The sequence below is a fragment of the Apostichopus japonicus genome, chromosome 11 (genome assembly GCF_037975245.1).
Source record: "Apostichopus japonicus isolate 1M-3 chromosome 11, ASM3797524v1, whole genome shotgun sequence".
NCBI lineage: Eukaryota > Metazoa > Echinodermata > Holothuroidea > Aspidochirotida > Stichopodidae > Apostichopus > Apostichopus japonicus.
Genome location: NC_092571.1, coordinates 20,066,597 through 20,083,776, shown reverse-complemented (window position 1 = coordinate 20,083,776; position 17,180 = coordinate 20,066,597). Strand labels below are relative to the sequence as shown.

The 17,180-nt window shown below is 39.4% G+C and overlaps 1 protein-coding gene across 1 annotated transcript; it reads right to left on the bottom strand.

Moving 5' to 3' along the window:
* Positions 1-58: 58 nt before the first annotated feature.
* Positions 59-13,929, bottom strand: LOC139975855 (uncharacterized). Its single transcript, XM_071984103.1, has 12 exons — positions 13,721-13,929; positions 11,404-11,615; positions 9,495-9,587; positions 8,603-8,743; positions 7,891-8,103; positions 6,394-6,963; positions 5,900-6,055; positions 5,089-5,253; positions 4,667-4,745; positions 3,979-4,015; positions 2,566-2,672; positions 59-1,776 (listed from the first exon to the last, which is right to left on the bottom strand). The coding sequence occupies exons 1-12, from the start codon at positions 13,911-13,913 to the stop codon at positions 1,526-1,528; spliced, it is 2,217 nt and encodes a 738-aa protein (XP_071840204.1). The 5' UTR covers positions 13,914-13,929; the 3' UTR covers positions 59-1,525.
* Positions 13,930-17,180: the final 3,251 nt, after the last annotated feature.

Below are 17,180 nucleotides of genomic sequence, written 5' to 3'. Positions count from 1 at the left end.
CCCCCAAAAAAAAAAAAAAAAATTCAAATATAAATATAAATATATATATATATATATATATAAATACATACAAAGAAAACATACAAAAAATGAGGGAAAGACACATTTTTTTTGTTGAAAGCTCATTATTCTCATAATAATACAGAAAACAAGAACTAAATGATTAAACTTACAAGGTGCAAAAGAAAGAATGAGGGATCTCTCTCTATGTATGTAAACTGTACAACCTATACAACAATGTACAGCCTATACAACAATGTACAAAATTATTGTCGCTTATATTACATAAATATACAAGTTAGGAATGACCGCTACACAGATTTGTGAAAATTACTAGGGAAAACAAGCAAAATTGTGATTCAAGACCTGCCAACAAACAGATTTATCCTTTCTAGGAATGATTCAAAACTCCAAAAATCACAATATTTGTGACAATTAATTTAAAGCAGAAGTCAATTACTAATTTAGGTCATTCAACCGAGAGCTAAATCATTTAGATTGTATAAGGAGAGGAGGGGGAGTTAGATTCATGCAAAATGATGAAGAATCGCTTGATGCCATGACACCAAACGACCTTTGACCTACTTTATGTATAAACTTTACTGAATGCCCCTGACATGGGCAACCATTTGTAACACTTTCAGCAGGACCGGGCGAATGGCCTGCGAGCAATGTGATGCAAAGTATAACTAAAAGACAAACACAAGATTCAACAGTTTAAATGAAAACAAAATTAACAGAAGAGAACGCACAATTGATAACCTTGTGATAAAAGAAAGGCATATCTGGAGATGCCTTTATCAAAATTAGTCAACCTTTTTTTTCTTTTCCGAGACGATAATTTTATTTGGGGCTAGGGAAGGGTGGATGGGGGGGGGTACAGATAGCCCCAATAGAGTGTAAGGCTGGTATATTCTTCATCATCTTGGCAAAGTTTTAGAACCACTGGAAGTTGATGACACTCTTCCCTTCATCCTCAGAGTGAAGTAAAGACGTCAGCTACACGATGCACTACTCCAAGTGCTGCTGTGCAGCTTTCCACATTGGCATGATATCAATGTCACAAACTACTCGTAAAGCTGATATATCTATCATCAGACTCTATCAGATCTGTGCAAATATGACACCTCTAATAATGTGCTCCCCTGTCTACAGTGTCTGATAAATCCTCACAGAGGTTCCGATTAGTAACGACATCTTCATTTAAGAAGGCTGATAATATTACAGATTGATATCAAAATAATGATTACTGCTTCATTGTGATTAACTTTCGTCAGTATGACTTGATGCAAAGGGTCCAGATATTTTTCTTACAAGCATCACCATGGCTACATGTGACTAACATAACAGGCAGAAAGAGGGACTTTATCCGTTCGTGTCGCTGGATGTATTAAAATCCCCCTACATAACAAAACATAACAAGAAAACCTGGCGGTTGATGAACAAATAAATAAAAAGATTAACAAGTGGCTGTTCCATCGGCTGTTGTGAGTTTGACTTGGGTAATTCCCTGATTTAATCCTGGTTAGTCATCCTCCATTTTGGATGGGCTTGAGGTTTGGTACCTTTTCACCAGATCCCTCCATTTATCTTTTAGGTTGACATTCGTTCGGTCGATGCTGTAGTGGGTTACGATATCTGCCCAATGGCCGACTCCGAACTGTTTCACACCTTTGATGAGCATTTTGATCTCATCTTTCGTCCAGGGTCGACGGGTTCTCACCGATGAAAGCTCTAAAGACTTCCTCAGTTTCGGTGACTTCAAACTTGCTTTGCCTCGAGAGAAGAAAAAAACACATCACGACAGAGAAGTTAGAACCTTTCCTCGTTGCTTTGCAAATTCCTCACTTGGGAATCTTGTTGACATATATAAAATGAGGAAAGGGCTGGAGTTTGAATCCTTGCAGAGGCTATGTGTTTTCAATAATCTAGCCTTTTTCAAATTGATAACCTTTTAACCTCTTATGCATATATGGCCACACAACTAAAATCGATACACTATCTTCCAACTGAATTTTACATTCACTACCATTTTGAAAATCTTCACATTTCCAAAATTAACAACGTTGGTCACAAAAAACTAGCAAGTCTTATCTCATTTCAGGAGGTAGAAATTCGACTGAGAGGGGATGGTGAAGTAACAGTGCTTCTTTCATTTCAGTCAGTCTGAGGTTTTCCCCCACTGCAGGAATGTGCTCAGGAATATTTGAGTGCCGGGCAGATTGTGCGGTAGTGTGATCCACACCCTGGGAGAGGGATCTCATGGATGGGGTACCCCTTCCCCACTGGACAAATTTTGCACATGAAGTATGCTTAGGTGGTGCTATTTTCCTATTCTGTGCCATGTATTCTCCCAGATTTTGGTTATAGTAAAATTTGCTTAATTATCATAAAAAAAAGTGCCAGACGGAAATGTTTAAAATACTGTTTGTGCTGGGCGGCATTCAGAACTGCTGGGCGCAGCCGCCCGGTGCCGCCCAGTGTGAGCACATCCCTGCCACTGTCAACCATCAGACACTCGCTCTACATTTTTCTCATTCAAATCCATCTCGAGAGGATACTTACTGATCATGCTATCCACACTGCAGTCGCTCTCTGACGATGAAGACGTCCACATCACCTTCTCTCCGTCCTCCTCCAGCGATTTCTCGATGTCGCGCAACCTGTGTCTTCTTTGAAGCAAACAAAAGTGGCAGAAAGATAAAAGTAAACGCTGATTAAGACGGCAGTGACGTGATGGAAATGTGTCAATGTGGCGGATTGGATATCTCTCATCATCGCAGTAACAAAAAGGAGTGTTAGCTCAGTGGTTAACGCCAGTGCCTTTCAATCATAAGGTCCCAAGTTCGAGTCACTCCAAGATTAATGTATGTCGTCCAGTTACAGAGTTGTTGACAATTGACAATTCATCATCATGGACGTTAAATATGAATCTAAGAGACTGACTTCGGTCAGCTTGCAGCTTTGATAAGCCAATGATGGCTTCTTCGCGAGCTCCTACTTGCAGGAGGATCTAAAATACATACAAAAAGGAAACACCCCTTTCAACTAGGAACAAATCTGAATGGGATGGATTTACACATTGGAAAGGTCTTTTAAATTGAAATATTCCTTGATTGAAATAGCTGTAGATTGAACAAGATCTAGACTGGAGTGGTTCTAGATTGGAATATTCCACGATTGAAATAGCTATGGATTGAACAAGATCTAGCCTAACAAACATTGAGCTGGATTGCATGAGATCTACACTGGAATGGTTCTAGATTGGAATATTCCAATATGACAATAGCTCTGGAGGATCCAATTATCTAGATTAAAATGGATCTGCTGAAATGGAAATAGACTAGAACATGTCTAGATTGGAAAAGACCTGAATTGAAACAGATCTAGATTGGAATGAGTCTAGACTGGTACGTGGGGATGTTAAAAGATTGAAACAGTTTCGGGTGAGGAAAGATCTAACTTCAAATAAACCTGGATTGAAACAGACATCTAGACTGCCACAGATATAGATTGAAATAAGCCTATATTGGGATAGTTTAAGATTGGTATAGTTGTGGACTGAAATAGATTAAGACAGAACTGGACCGGAATGGATCTAGACTGGAATGGCGATAGATTGGAATACTTCTACACTGGAATATACCTTGCCTACATCAGACAAACAGTTCAATGAATGGTATAGATTTATATGATTGAACAGATTTAGATTCTACGAGATGAAGCCTGGAATAAACCTACTACTTCAGTAACTCACTTATGAAACACACTTAATGAACTGTTTACATTTCATTGGCAAACCTTCATGGAGTTGATCTCTTATTTTAATGTCATTTGTGGAACGATTTTGGTGAATTTCAATGACAGGTTTTGTTTACTGGTAACGAGCCTTGGAATTACAGCTTCAGATGTGATTCCCCCTCCCCTCCCCCTCATCCTTTTGGTCATGCCAAAAATATATATTATATTAATGCTTACCTCTTCTTCCTCTTTAAGTCATTTTCATGTGAATGGTCTACGAGAACAAAACAGAAAAAGGGATATTTGTTAATTACTACTTATTAGACAAAGAATTATCATTGTTACCAACTTGGGATATTTGTTTGTTAATACTCATTAGACAGATGATTATCATGGTTATTAACTTGGGAGGTTGTTAGAAGGCAAATCGTTGGTAGAACAAGTTCAATCTGCAAATAAAACCATACACTGATCACATGGTAGGTGTCGGTGTGGAGGTGGTGGGCTGGTAGGTATCTAGCAAATACCAGTCCCATCAGAGACAAGCATCCTTAACTCTAAACGACATTGATGGATATAATTCAAGAGGAGTCTAAAAAGACCAGTAACAATACACAAAAAACATGTTAAGAATAGCTTATGGGTACTAAGGCAAATAATTCCTGGCTTTTATCTCCTTATTGCTAGAGCTCCACTTTCCCAATTCCCACCCCCCCAATCCCCCCCCCTCCGAGTCTGTTCAGAACTCCCTTACATGGTCCTGGTTAACTTGTATTGAGAGGTCCCCTACCCTTGCCTCTTCCCTGCAAAAAATAATTTAGAAATGACTAAAAGTTTTGTTGCTCTCTCAAACTTTGCTGATTAGTTATTTTTTATTTTTAAGTTATAATTTCATCTCGAGTCTAAAACCTACTACTCAACTCACCATTTCCAACAATGGATGGCCCGGGCTGGTCCTTCCCCCTAGAGTCACTACCATTATACCCGTTGTGATGCAAAGGGTCCTGTAATTAAAACAAAAGGGGTAGAAATAAGGAATTGAGATGGGTTTTTCAGCATTGAACTGTGTGGAATATTTTTCTCTTGAAGGATGTCAAATATCTGCTACCTGAGTTTAGTATCCTCTCCCCTGAGAGGGTACAAGGTTCACTTGTAATACAGTGAGCTCCCCCCCCTCCCCCCCAAAAAAAATTAAGAGTAAACAAGTTAACAGAATATCCTTATCATCTTCCTTTGATTTCATTAATGAAAAACATTCCTGCTAGGTCTTTAGAGCTTTACTTTACTCTACCCCTCCCTCCCTCCACCCCCCACCCCTACTTCCCGACAGAATTGAGATGAACGAACCTTTGTGACTGCTCGTATTTTCCTGAATGGAAGACGTGAAGATGCTGGCAAGGGTTTGGTGAAAGTTAAAGATACTTTATAAGGACCTGTGGTAGGAGCAGCAGAGGTTGCAGATGGGTCCTTAACTTCCTCCTCCTCCTCTTCCTCTGAGCTTAATTCTCTCATCTAAAGATACGTTAAAACCATAAATTGCTAAAATTCTTGGTTGATGTACAAAAATTACTAATGCCACTTTATGTAGCATGGTAATATGGTCGTACAGTAACTGTCCAGAAACAGCAATAATTCTGGGCTCATTTCTACACGAGCAAAGTAGTTTTCAACCGGATGTCCATTAAGAAATGCTTTGAAGACTTTTCTCAGAATCTAAACACTTTGAGATGTAACTTATAGTTTGCTTGCTGCTTGGTGATGAATAATATTAAGAAAGTCTAGCTTGTTTGTCAACTTTAGCCTCCTTTGATGGACATTTATTTTAAGACCTCATTATGCCATTTATATTCATAACTCTGTACACTTCAAAAGATCACATTAACCTATATAAACTTCAAATATGAAATATTGTTTATATCTAGAAGTTATCTTTATGCTTAAGTAAAACAATAATAAGGAAAACAAATTGATCTTTAAGCAAATACTATTTAATTCTTTAATAAAATACTTATTTAGATTTCAAAGAAGGCAGTTACCTGCAGGATTGACTGTCAACAACAAGACTGTCCCAGTAAAAAATAAAAGTTGTAAACTGAAGAATTTGAATGTAACACAAGGAAGAGAGATAGAATACTTCAAAGCAGACAACTTATCTTACCCTTTGTCGACGCTGGTTGCTAGGGGACTGAGAGGGCGCCGTTGAGGATTTGAGTTTGGCCGGAGACTTTTTATTGGGTGTGGAAGAGGCAGAAGGCGCAGCTAGGACATCCTCGTCCGATTCAGGTTCTTCAGCATGGTTGCTTGTCTCGTTGGCCTGCCAGATCAAGCGAGAGGAAGAAACTTACTTTCTTGAGGTTTAAGCATTCCATGTGACTTGAATGTGCAAAGAGAGTCAAAGTCACTGGAGTGTATTGGCATGCCCCAAAGATGTTACCATGGAAACACAACCAGCTGCAGTAAGGTCAGATATGAAACACTACATGTTTGTCAAACCAAAAGATTTATTTATGATGCAGATGGATTTACTTTTTGAGTTTATGAGATTCTTTATATGGTGTGGAAGATGCAACAGTATCTGGGAAACTAAAATAACAATGACTTGAACAACTCATAAAAGCAAGAAAAACGAAAAAGAAAAAAAGAACAGCTCACCAGCGATTTATGTAAATGAAACAAATCTTTGTCAACAGAATCCCAGAACTGAGGACCATGACCCATTTTAGAGAAGGTATTTCTGAGAATTATGCCTGTGACCGGTGGATCTATTAACTCCTCTGCGAGATCGTCTTCATGATGCTCCCCATTCTCTCGCAGTCTGTACGTTTCCTCCTTGGAGCCTTCACCACCACCAACACCACCACCCTGTCCGTTCTGCTGGCTATGAGATGACGTACCCGCCTCCCTTACACCTCCATCCACGTAGCTTGAGGTCAAAATGTTCGCATCATCCATCTTTCCTCGCTCATCGATGACGAGTTCCTCCTGGAAAATTTCCTTGTGTAGACTACCCCCGTCTCTGCCTTTCTCCTCATCTAAGATTCTCATCTTCTTGGGGGATTTTATCACAGTCTGTTGCTTGACGTATGCAGGAACGGTCCTTGACCGTAACTCTTTCTTAGGGACTTCCACCACTGAGATGGAGAACTCTTGGCTTGCATCGGAATCTCTTTGGTCTACCTTCCCACTTGCTCCATCCACTGCCAGTTTTTGCCTCCTCCTTGTCTGAAGAGAAAATCAAATAATACATCTCTTCATCCTGTCAAATTCAGTATGACAGTACAAAACTGCCCCTTCCACTCTGTATTTATTATGCAACCATTTGTGCTATCACTTTAATGAATCCTTGATGATTATTTGGAAGAGCAAAAGTTCGTATTCCACCATGTTAGTCAAAACCCCACCTCAATATCTAGATAAGGTTGTTTGACGATGAGGAGCTTGGGTCAAAATAACCTCCAATGGAAGGGGGGGGGGGTTCAATTTAGGACGAGGATGAGATTGGGTCAAAGCACCCTTTAAACGGGGTACGATCAAAAATAAACATTGGACGAGTAAAAGTACATCATCAAAGATCAAGATGAAGTTTGTTCCAAGGTTTTGAAGCTACAGCAGTAAAAGAATGCTTACCAAACTTTCAGAACGACTTAAAAGCAGTTTATCTGAAAGAACTGAGTTTAAAAGTAGAAATTTCAGATGTATTACACCTTTTAGTTCCCCTCTTGTAATTGAGTGCCTACCGCTCATAGTAGCGTAATCTTCTACATCTACACACCAAACAAACAACCAGCAATGCCTACTGACATAATGTGACTCCTTGTCAAACCTCAGGTGAAAACATTCGCCCCCCCCCACCCACCCCACCAAGGAAAAAACAGGGTATTTGCACTCATTAAGGTAGATCCACATCACATGTATAAACATTATACAATCTTTACTTCTACTTTCCTTTTACTTCTGTTGACCTCAAATGACATTTGAACTTCACAGAAAGCAACAGGGTGTCATGTGCTCATTAAGGTCGATCTATGTGCAAAAGTGTGAAGTTTTAGTTTATCCAATTCCTTTCATTTTTTTAGTTTAAACAGGTTTAACACTGTTTCAAGCTTTCATTCTTTTGGCAAGGAATCAACAGAGACAAAAACCAATCACCATTCTCGGTGTTAGCTCTAGCGCATTGAACAGCTCCGTTTCTGGTGCGTTGTTATGGTTACTGTTTACTTCTTCAACAGGGATATGCTCTTTGCTACCCTTTTCTTGGCTAAGGTTAGCACTAATGGTGTGAGGCGATTGGAGTGGAGTACTGAAGTCTTCCTCATCGCAACCATGACTGTCGCATTCCCATGCCTTCATCTGAAGGTATACCTTGAAACCATAAGAAATAGACAACATGAACAGTTTTCAGTGTTTATCCAGAGACTAGCTTTAAAACACTCACACTATCTGTGAATCTAGCATCTACTGTAAAAGACACATAACAACATAATTCATTCCCAGCATGAACTGACATTATCTATGTAACTATCTAGTAGCTAAAAGACACATTAACAACATAATTCATTCCCAGTATGAACTGACATTATCTATGTAACTGTCTAGTAGCTAAAAGACACATAAACAACATAATTCATTCCTAGCATGAACTGACATTATCTATGTAACTATCTTGTAGCTTAAAGACACATAAACAACATAATTCATTCTTAGCATGAACTGACATTATCTATGTAACTATCTAGAAGCCAAAAGACACATACTGTAAGAACACTTTTCTCTTTTCCTCTAGTGTATTCTCCAGCAGTTAAGAAGCCAAACGCCTGTATCTGACAGTATAAATTGAATGAATAATGCAATTTAAACTAACTTTTTCCAACAAAGGTGTTTCAACCTTCTTCATGGTGCCAGAGATTGACTCTCGGGCAGTTTGAAGGAAAGTCTCATATGCTGGGCAATTTTGAAGAACATTTTCTTGTTTCTTTTCATCCAAGATGGTTTTCAGCATTTTCTGAAAAAGGGCAAAACGATTGAAAACCTATATTGACCACAAATGACCTTTGACTTCCACCGATTTCAATGCAGTTCTTGTGCTTACCAATGGGGATCCACATACTAAAGTTTGAAATTCATGCGAGCTTCAATCTCTGAGTTATCTAGTTTACGAGGTTTTCATGTTTTCTTGACTGCAAAATGACCTTTGACCTCCACCAATTTGGGTGCTTGTTACTCGATAATAGTGACTCCACATACCAAGTAAAATTCATCCAAGTCTATACTTTTTCAATATCGCGTTTACATGGATTTCAGGCTTTGATCTGTTGACCTCAAATGACCCTTTACCTGTTTCATTTTCATAAGGATATTTACAAGCATTCAGACATTTACCTGAAATGACCTTACATCTCTCACCATGAAGTTCACTACATATTGGCGATTGTGATGTTGACAATGAACGTCTTATTTACAATGAAATGAATGATTGAATAGCCTACAAATATCAGTCAGTAGGAAAAGGAGAGTTGCATGAGGGAGAAATTTCTCCTATTTTCTTTTGAAATTGGATGGAGAGGGGGAGGGGGAGGGGAGGGGGAGGGGAGGGGGAGGGGAGGGTGGTTGCAAGACCACTGATGCAGGAAATGAGGCATTATGTTACAATGAATGTGTAACACTTTCACAGTCTCTGTTTTGATTGGCAAACAAACTTCATTAATTTTAAAACCCAGAATAAAAAACTTTCTGTTCACATGGTCATTTCTTACTTGTGTGGGACTTGAATCATCACATTTCCATAGCCTTTCAAAGACAACATTAGCAAGGTCCCACTCCTCTCGACGACAGCATAGCAACACAGCCTGGATGGAAAGAAGAATAAAGTAGAAGAGCGGATTAAAATGGATTAACCAAAATGAAGGTTACCTTTAAACTTTTACCAGATGCTTAGAGGGAGTAGAAATATTGACAAATAATGCTAACAACACTTCACGCTATACAGACTTTAGATGACTACGGCAGGACAACCGACTAAGTGATGATGTTACAGTGCCTACAGAAACATTTGAAATAACCATCCGAGAAAATAAATTATGAATGAAGAAAAATAGGTAAATATAATTAAATAAAGCTTTAGTGTCAATTTGATGTCGCTGGATAAATGCTGCTTTTTGAGCTCGGTGGTCATCAAACTTGTGGCCCAAGGATCAAGGATCTTCTATGAGGACTGAGTCCCAAACCACCAGAATCCATGAAAGCTAGCTTATACTACTATCCATGGACATGTTAATAAAAAACTAAATGGATCTGTGATGGCCAACTGCTAACAACAAAAGATTTTTGCCTGTGCTTGGAAAATCCAGTCGGGCCCCATAGTTTGCGCACCGTCGAGTTGATAAGTACTCTGTCTTATTCTTACAAAGGCCAACATCGATATTTACACATGACTGCAAAGTCCTCAATCCAACAGAGAGATCTATACAAAGCTTGGCCACTCTTACTTAGAGAGAGTTACTAAGCACTGAGCACATCATCCAAAAATATTACAGAAATTTTGCTTCCTCACAAATTAAATGTAATCTTTTATCTTGTCATTAGTTAGCTAACCTTATGAAAGGTTTTGCCTGATGTCATCAATCCTGATGTCATCAATCCTGATGTCATCATTCCTGATGTCATCATTTCTGATGTCATCATTCCTGATGTCATCAATCCTGATTTCATCATTTCTGATGTCATCATGCCTGATGTCATCATTTCTGATGTCATCATTCCTGATGTCATCATTTCTGATGTCATCATGCCTGATGTCATCATTCCTGATGTCATCATTTCTGATGTCATCATTCCTCATGGTGCACTTTTGATGTTCTTTCCTTCTGATGTCATCATACCTAAAGTCATCATACCTGATGTCATCATTTCTGATGTCATCATACCTGATGTCATCATATCTGATGTCATCATTCCTGATGTCATCATTCCTCATGTTGTACTTTTGATGTTCTTTCTGATGTCATTATTCCTGGAGTCATCATATCTGATGTTATCATTTCTGATGTCATCATTCCTGATGTCATCATTCCTGATGTCATCATTTCTGATGTCATCATTCTTCATGGTGCACTTTTGATTTTCTTTCCTTCTGATGTCATCATTCCTGATGTCATTATTCCTGATGTCATCATTTCTGATGTCATCATTTCTGATGTCATGATTTCTGATGTCATCATTCATGACGTCATCATTCATGGTGTCATCATTCATGATGTCATCCTTCCTGATGTCATCATTCCTCATGGTGCACTTTTGATGTTCCTTCTGATGTCATCATACCTGATATCATCATTTCTGATGTCATCATACCTGATGTCAACAATCCTGATGTCATCATTTCTGATGTCATCAATCCTGAAGTCATCATACCTGATGTCATCATTCCTGATGTCATTATTCCTGATGTCATTATTTCTGATGTCATCATTTCTGATGTTATCATTTCTGATATCATCATTCCTCATGTCATCATTCCTGATTTCATCATTTCTGATGTCATCATTCCTCATGGTGCAATTTTGATGCTCTTTCCTTCAGAGGGTGACTTTAGGCAGAGGTTTGTTCTTTCAAATTTGTACAGCATTTAAAGCAACAACATAAATTTAACGAAATGTTCCAAACCTGAAGTCTGAGTTTCTCCGCCAGTGCTTCTTTGTCATCTAAGTCTATGTCTTGCTGCAGCAAACTGTAGGCTTGTTCCAAGTATGTGATGCCGTTACCATCTTCTATCAACGCTGATTTAGCGTCGCAAAGTAGAACCATGAAGTGGAGTAGTCTAAACTTGGTGATGATCTTCTCATTTTGACAGTTCATACCAATCTTCTGGGTAAGACCTGTAAGAGGACAACAAGGCAACCTTCATAATTTATCTTGTATCATTTACTCAAACAACATCAAGAAGTCAAGTAAATTCAATTAAAGGAGTCAGTTCACAGTTTATTTATTGTATTTAAAGTGAAGTGAAGTCACAAGTCAAGGCAAAACCTGTGGCTCAAGTCTGACTCCAGTCCAAGTCATTGATTCCAGTCATTAACTGGAAAGCCTGACTCATTCCTGCTAAAAACCAAAATGATCAGTAGGCCTATCAGTTTTTACCAACAACTTTCCATATATAACATCTACCCTAATTGTTACATACTATACATGTGCAACTTCTGAGATCACAAGAAAACATAAAGTAACAGTGGTGTAGATATGGAATTTAAATCACAGAATGCTCACTCGTGAAGCCTAGGCTTAGCTCACGGTAAAGTAAGTTAGACATACTTCATAGCACCAAATAACAGTTAGAATAGCCTTAGGCCTAGAGGTCCCAATGACAAGAGATGGTAACGCAATGAAATTAACTTTAATATGAATAGCCTACATTAAGGCCTATGGTAGGATAGCCTAGCCTATTAGTTGGCATATGATATCAATCCCTATATGAGGAGATGAATACGTAGCTGGAGACCAACTGCATTCCAAACTGTTCCCTACAGAGCTGATTATGGCCTATTGATCGGCCTCAGGAGGAGACCGAGAAAGTTTCAGACAATTTAATCCTATTGGATGCATGCACAATTAATAAAAGCACGTCAGTGGTAATTATCCCCACCGAACTATTTGGACAAACATGAACTACTGATCACATGCACATTACACTTTGATTTTTCTAGAAAAGGACTCCAGACCTTGTCCCCCTACATTGGAGTCGCATTCAGCTGAACCCACAGCCACACCGCTCTGTTGCAAAAAATTTGATCAGCCTACTGTACAGCGGGTCCATGTAAATTAAGTTTCATCCCGTACTAAAATCGATTGAGGAATAAATGGAATTGCCGTCTCCCCCCCCCCAACCCAATGCCACTGAAATCCTGTAAACATCACTGGCGTGTGCTTTGGTAAATTTACCCAAATTGCACCTACCACCCCCTTCCCCACTCCCATTTCTTTTTTATAATTGCACATCTTCTTGTCACCTTAATAGGGATGCACTAGATTTGGAATTTTAAATCTGGCTGGATACCGGATTAAGTTAAAACCCAGCTGGATTGAGCATATTTAGAAATTAACATAATCCAACAGTTTCTTGGGTCAAGAGTATAGGTGGGGTGGGGGGTGGGGGTGATGGTGTACATAAATTAAAATTTCTACATATTCTTTCCTTCTATTGATGTTACTTAGCGGATGGAAATTAACAAAGAGATCTTTTCCATGACTTTGCTCAAGGAATAAAATTCTATTTTTATGACCCTATTGCTTATTAAAGATACTGTGCAAATCTCTACCAATATACAGTAGTCTGTCATTCTCTAGAACATATGTCAGCCAACAAGACATTTCAGCAAAACATGTTGCACAGTCCAGTACATTAAGCCACAACTGTAAAGAACCACAGCTGAATACTAGATATGAAATTTACAAATATGAAGAGGATGTCCCTAGCCCTGGAATGCTGACAAGTGAAAATGTTGTTGGGTCTAACTCGTAAGTCCTGTATTTCCAGCATGAGTATTTCGTTCAAAGGTATTGAAAAGCTGACATTTATATTTATGAAACATTGTAAGTTACTCTACTCCGGCCCGAGTTAGAAAGAAAATGCGGCTAGATTTTGAAAAAATTTTTTTCGGCGGGATTTGAATTCCTGTGCATTCCAACAGTGCAATTAAAATTCGTGGAACTACTACCAACACCAACAACTTTGGCCTTCACATTTGTGATTGTGATCGAGAATATGTTGTTTTCCGAAATACAAAGTATATTTTAATCAAATTTTCACTTCATCTATCGATGGTGGTCAAGAAACTGCAAAAAAAAATCCTGAAATCATTTGTTTACATTACTATAGGACCACATTACTTTGACGATTTAGTGTGAAGTCAATGGGTAAATTAATTATATTGGACTATGCAATCATAGGACTAACGAGTGGACAAGCTAGTCTCAGTTACCTTACCACTTATGAAATGCTTATTGGTGTCTGAATCAACAGTAAAAACAGTCGAAAACTCCTCCCAGGCTTCTTGAAATACATAGTCTGCAATCCAACAATAAACAGATCCTCTTGATGGGTTCCCCCAAACAAGCTGCTGGTTTTCATCGTGGACGTCTGTGTCCATCGCTGCTAGTTTCCGAAGGCCTAATATCATCAGGGTTGCCAGATGTATATTGCTCTTGGTTGCCACATTATCAGCGAAAAGTGACACATTACAACTTTCAAATGCCAATTACCCGTTGCCCCAAATCAAGTACTGCGACCCCAATTCCATTAAAAAGTTATCATTTTCCATTCCAAAATAATTCTTAGTGAGATATAAGAACTTGCAATGGAATTTGGATCGTTATGCTTGATTTTGGACAACTTGAAATTTTGGTTTGAAAGCTGTAGTTTGAAATTTAAATTCCTTATGGACCCTATATCTGACAGTGTGACGATCGAATTGTCTACCTGTGAAAGTTTTTTACTCAAGTAAAATGACCGTCAACTTTTTACTCAAATGTGGAACATGGTTCTATGAAACACTGAACTAGATTAAATGCAGAGACTTGAGCAAGGCATCATAACACTATCTGCACTGCAGTGAAGCCCCCCGTGATTTGGGCTGACTGTAAACATTTATTTTTCTTCTTTTTGTCGGGGGTGGGGGGTGCGGGAGGGGCCACTGAAGCTTCCAATATTGTTTGAAGTAATTAGGTCATCGTCCCAACAGAGGTAGGCCTACTTCACATTAGCGATATAGCCTACTAGATGACTTGCTGATTTAAGCTCATATCGGTTGCGACGTGGGCTTTTTAGATGAACATTTTACCGGCGTACATCAGTCATTCATAAATTACTTTTTATACTATCTTACACTCGGGTATATAATGAACTGCTCTAGAGACAAAGCTTTGTCGACATTGTTTTTCTGTGGATGCCAAATATTTCATTGCCAAAGTATATGGACCAGTGGAGAAGCCAGAGGTGGTGGAGTGTTCGGTGGGGGCAGATTCCTTTAACGGGTTAACTTCGATTGTGAGATGGTGCTTAAATGACAACCCTCAACAGGCGCGTATCCAGGATTTTCTAACCCGGGGGCGCGAATTACTATCTAAGCGGAGCGCCATCATCGGTTGGCGCGGAGCGTACAAGAAAATTTTTGGTTTTGATACCCCCCAGATCACCGGAAATGGCACTTCTCGGGCTTGAAAATGAGCAACCAGATGTACACTTTTGCCTGAGAACTAAGTATTTCCCCAAAGTTTTTTCCATCCATAACCTTTTTGAAGATTGTCACCAGTCACACATCATGTTCGACCTGATTGCATGTCCTATGGATCATTGCTTTTGTAGGTTATTCTACGTCACGGCCCACAATATCCGAAAGCCCCACTTTTGAAGGTGTTAAGCCCATTACTTGTTGAGAATTTGAAAATTGACTTTTCTCGTGAATAAAATCACTTGAAAACATACCCATAATGTTGCAGAAAATTCAGTCTATAGACAACCAATATAGAAAAACCTCCTTGAACCCCTAACAGACAGGTCAAAATTGAACGAGTAGAGGAAAGTATGATGAAGAATGTTGGTGAGGAAACAGTTAATTTCTTGGTGTAGAAATATTGCAACCTCTTATAATGGCTTTTACAAAACTTGGTTGAAGGAACAGAAAAATAGGAGATATTTCCGATATCAGGTATATCGAAACCGAACACTTCACTCATAGGCGTAGGTCCCGTAGGTGGCAGTGGCTGCAGCCCCCCCCCCCCCCCGCAACCATTTTTTCGGGCACCTACTGAAAGAAAAATAAATAGCAATGAATAGCTTAAAATGATCTCCTTGGTAATTGAAATAAAGTTGTAAGCTTGGCCGATATTACTACTGTAAAAGAGAGTTTTGACATAAATGGATCCGTATGCTTTTCTCCTGATCTACATAAGCCTTTTGTTTGTTTACATTAGCATCCGGCGGTATACTGTGCAACTTTGACGGACCGTGCGGTACACGATGCCTTACAATGTAATGAGCGATCTTGCCTATATGATATTGGCATCGACATGTTGAATGCGCGCTTTGCGCGCGAAAATTTTTTTCTTTTTTTCGGGCAAGTCATTACAGCCCCCAAATCCAATCTGGCTCCTACGCCTTTGACTACACACATTGACAGTTTTTGAGGCTGTTCATCGTGGAACATGCATTTCAATGCTCATTGATATGATGTTATATCTGCTCTTTGCTTTACAAATTCGAACAGGCGTGTAGCGAGTAATTGCCAAGGGAGGGCGAAGCCTGTAGGCAAACTATCTAAGCGAAGCGCCACCATGAGTTGGCGCGAAGCGTACAAGAAAAATTTTGGCCGAAAATGCCTCCCAGATCGCTGGAAATGACACTTCCCAGGCCTTGTAAGTTGCATCTAAGCATTGTCTATTTTGAAATTACTAGCGATGTCATAAAGAAAATTTGCTCGGGGGGGGGGCGGTCGACCCCTTCCCGAAATGCGTTATGTTCCCCGACGACTCGGTCGAGTTCAAGTACATTAGTGAGAGAGGAAAAACGGAAACGTCAAAAATGGAGTTGTCGGGGTAAGGGGTAGGGTGAGGCGCACACCCCCTCCGTAATCCTTGATCTGTCACTGGCTACCCTGTGTATATAATAGGGATCTTTCTCTTCCCGAGGTCTTGGCTATCTTTAACTCCCTCCTTTTCTCCTTTTTCTCTCTTTTTTCTTTTTCTTTTCCCTTCCTTCCTCTCCTCCTTTTCTTTTTTCCCCTCCTTTTCCCATTTTTCTTCTCTTTTTTTTTCTCTCCTCTTTTCCTTACCCGGGGGGCGCGCGCCCCCAACGCCCCCCCCCCCCCCTGGATACGCACCTGCTCAATAGCATGTAACTGTTTTCGAAATGAAGATCCATCGTATGAGTGCCTTTTCTCAACACATGGAACGCCGTTTGGGTGTTATCAGTGCCGCTTGTGGTTTTCAATTAGTTTCCCAAAAAACAGCTCTGCTTACAGAGAAACCGCTGATAGGGAGTAGGTACACCCAGATTGGTTTTGAGCACTTATCCTTGGTGGGTTTTGGAAGTCTCATATCAACGTTCTCTCTTATAGAGATAATGATATGTTGCAATATAAAGAAAGTTAGGTGAGATGAAACACTTCTATAAATAACTTATATTTACTCTTCTCTCACATTTAATTATATTACTTTTCTTATTGGTTTGTGTGTGGAGGGAGTTACATTAAAGTAGCATTACAATCATCCTCATTGGCCTGGGTGATAGAGGTAACTCTTATGAACGACTCCCCCAATAACCTGAGTTTCTGACAATTCGTGGGCCAATTGTAATAATTATGAGGGGACCTATGGCAACTTAAAGGGGTATGTAATAGTTGCTGCATTCAATAACAGGCAGCTTGGCCAGGCACTGTTATCTGAATACA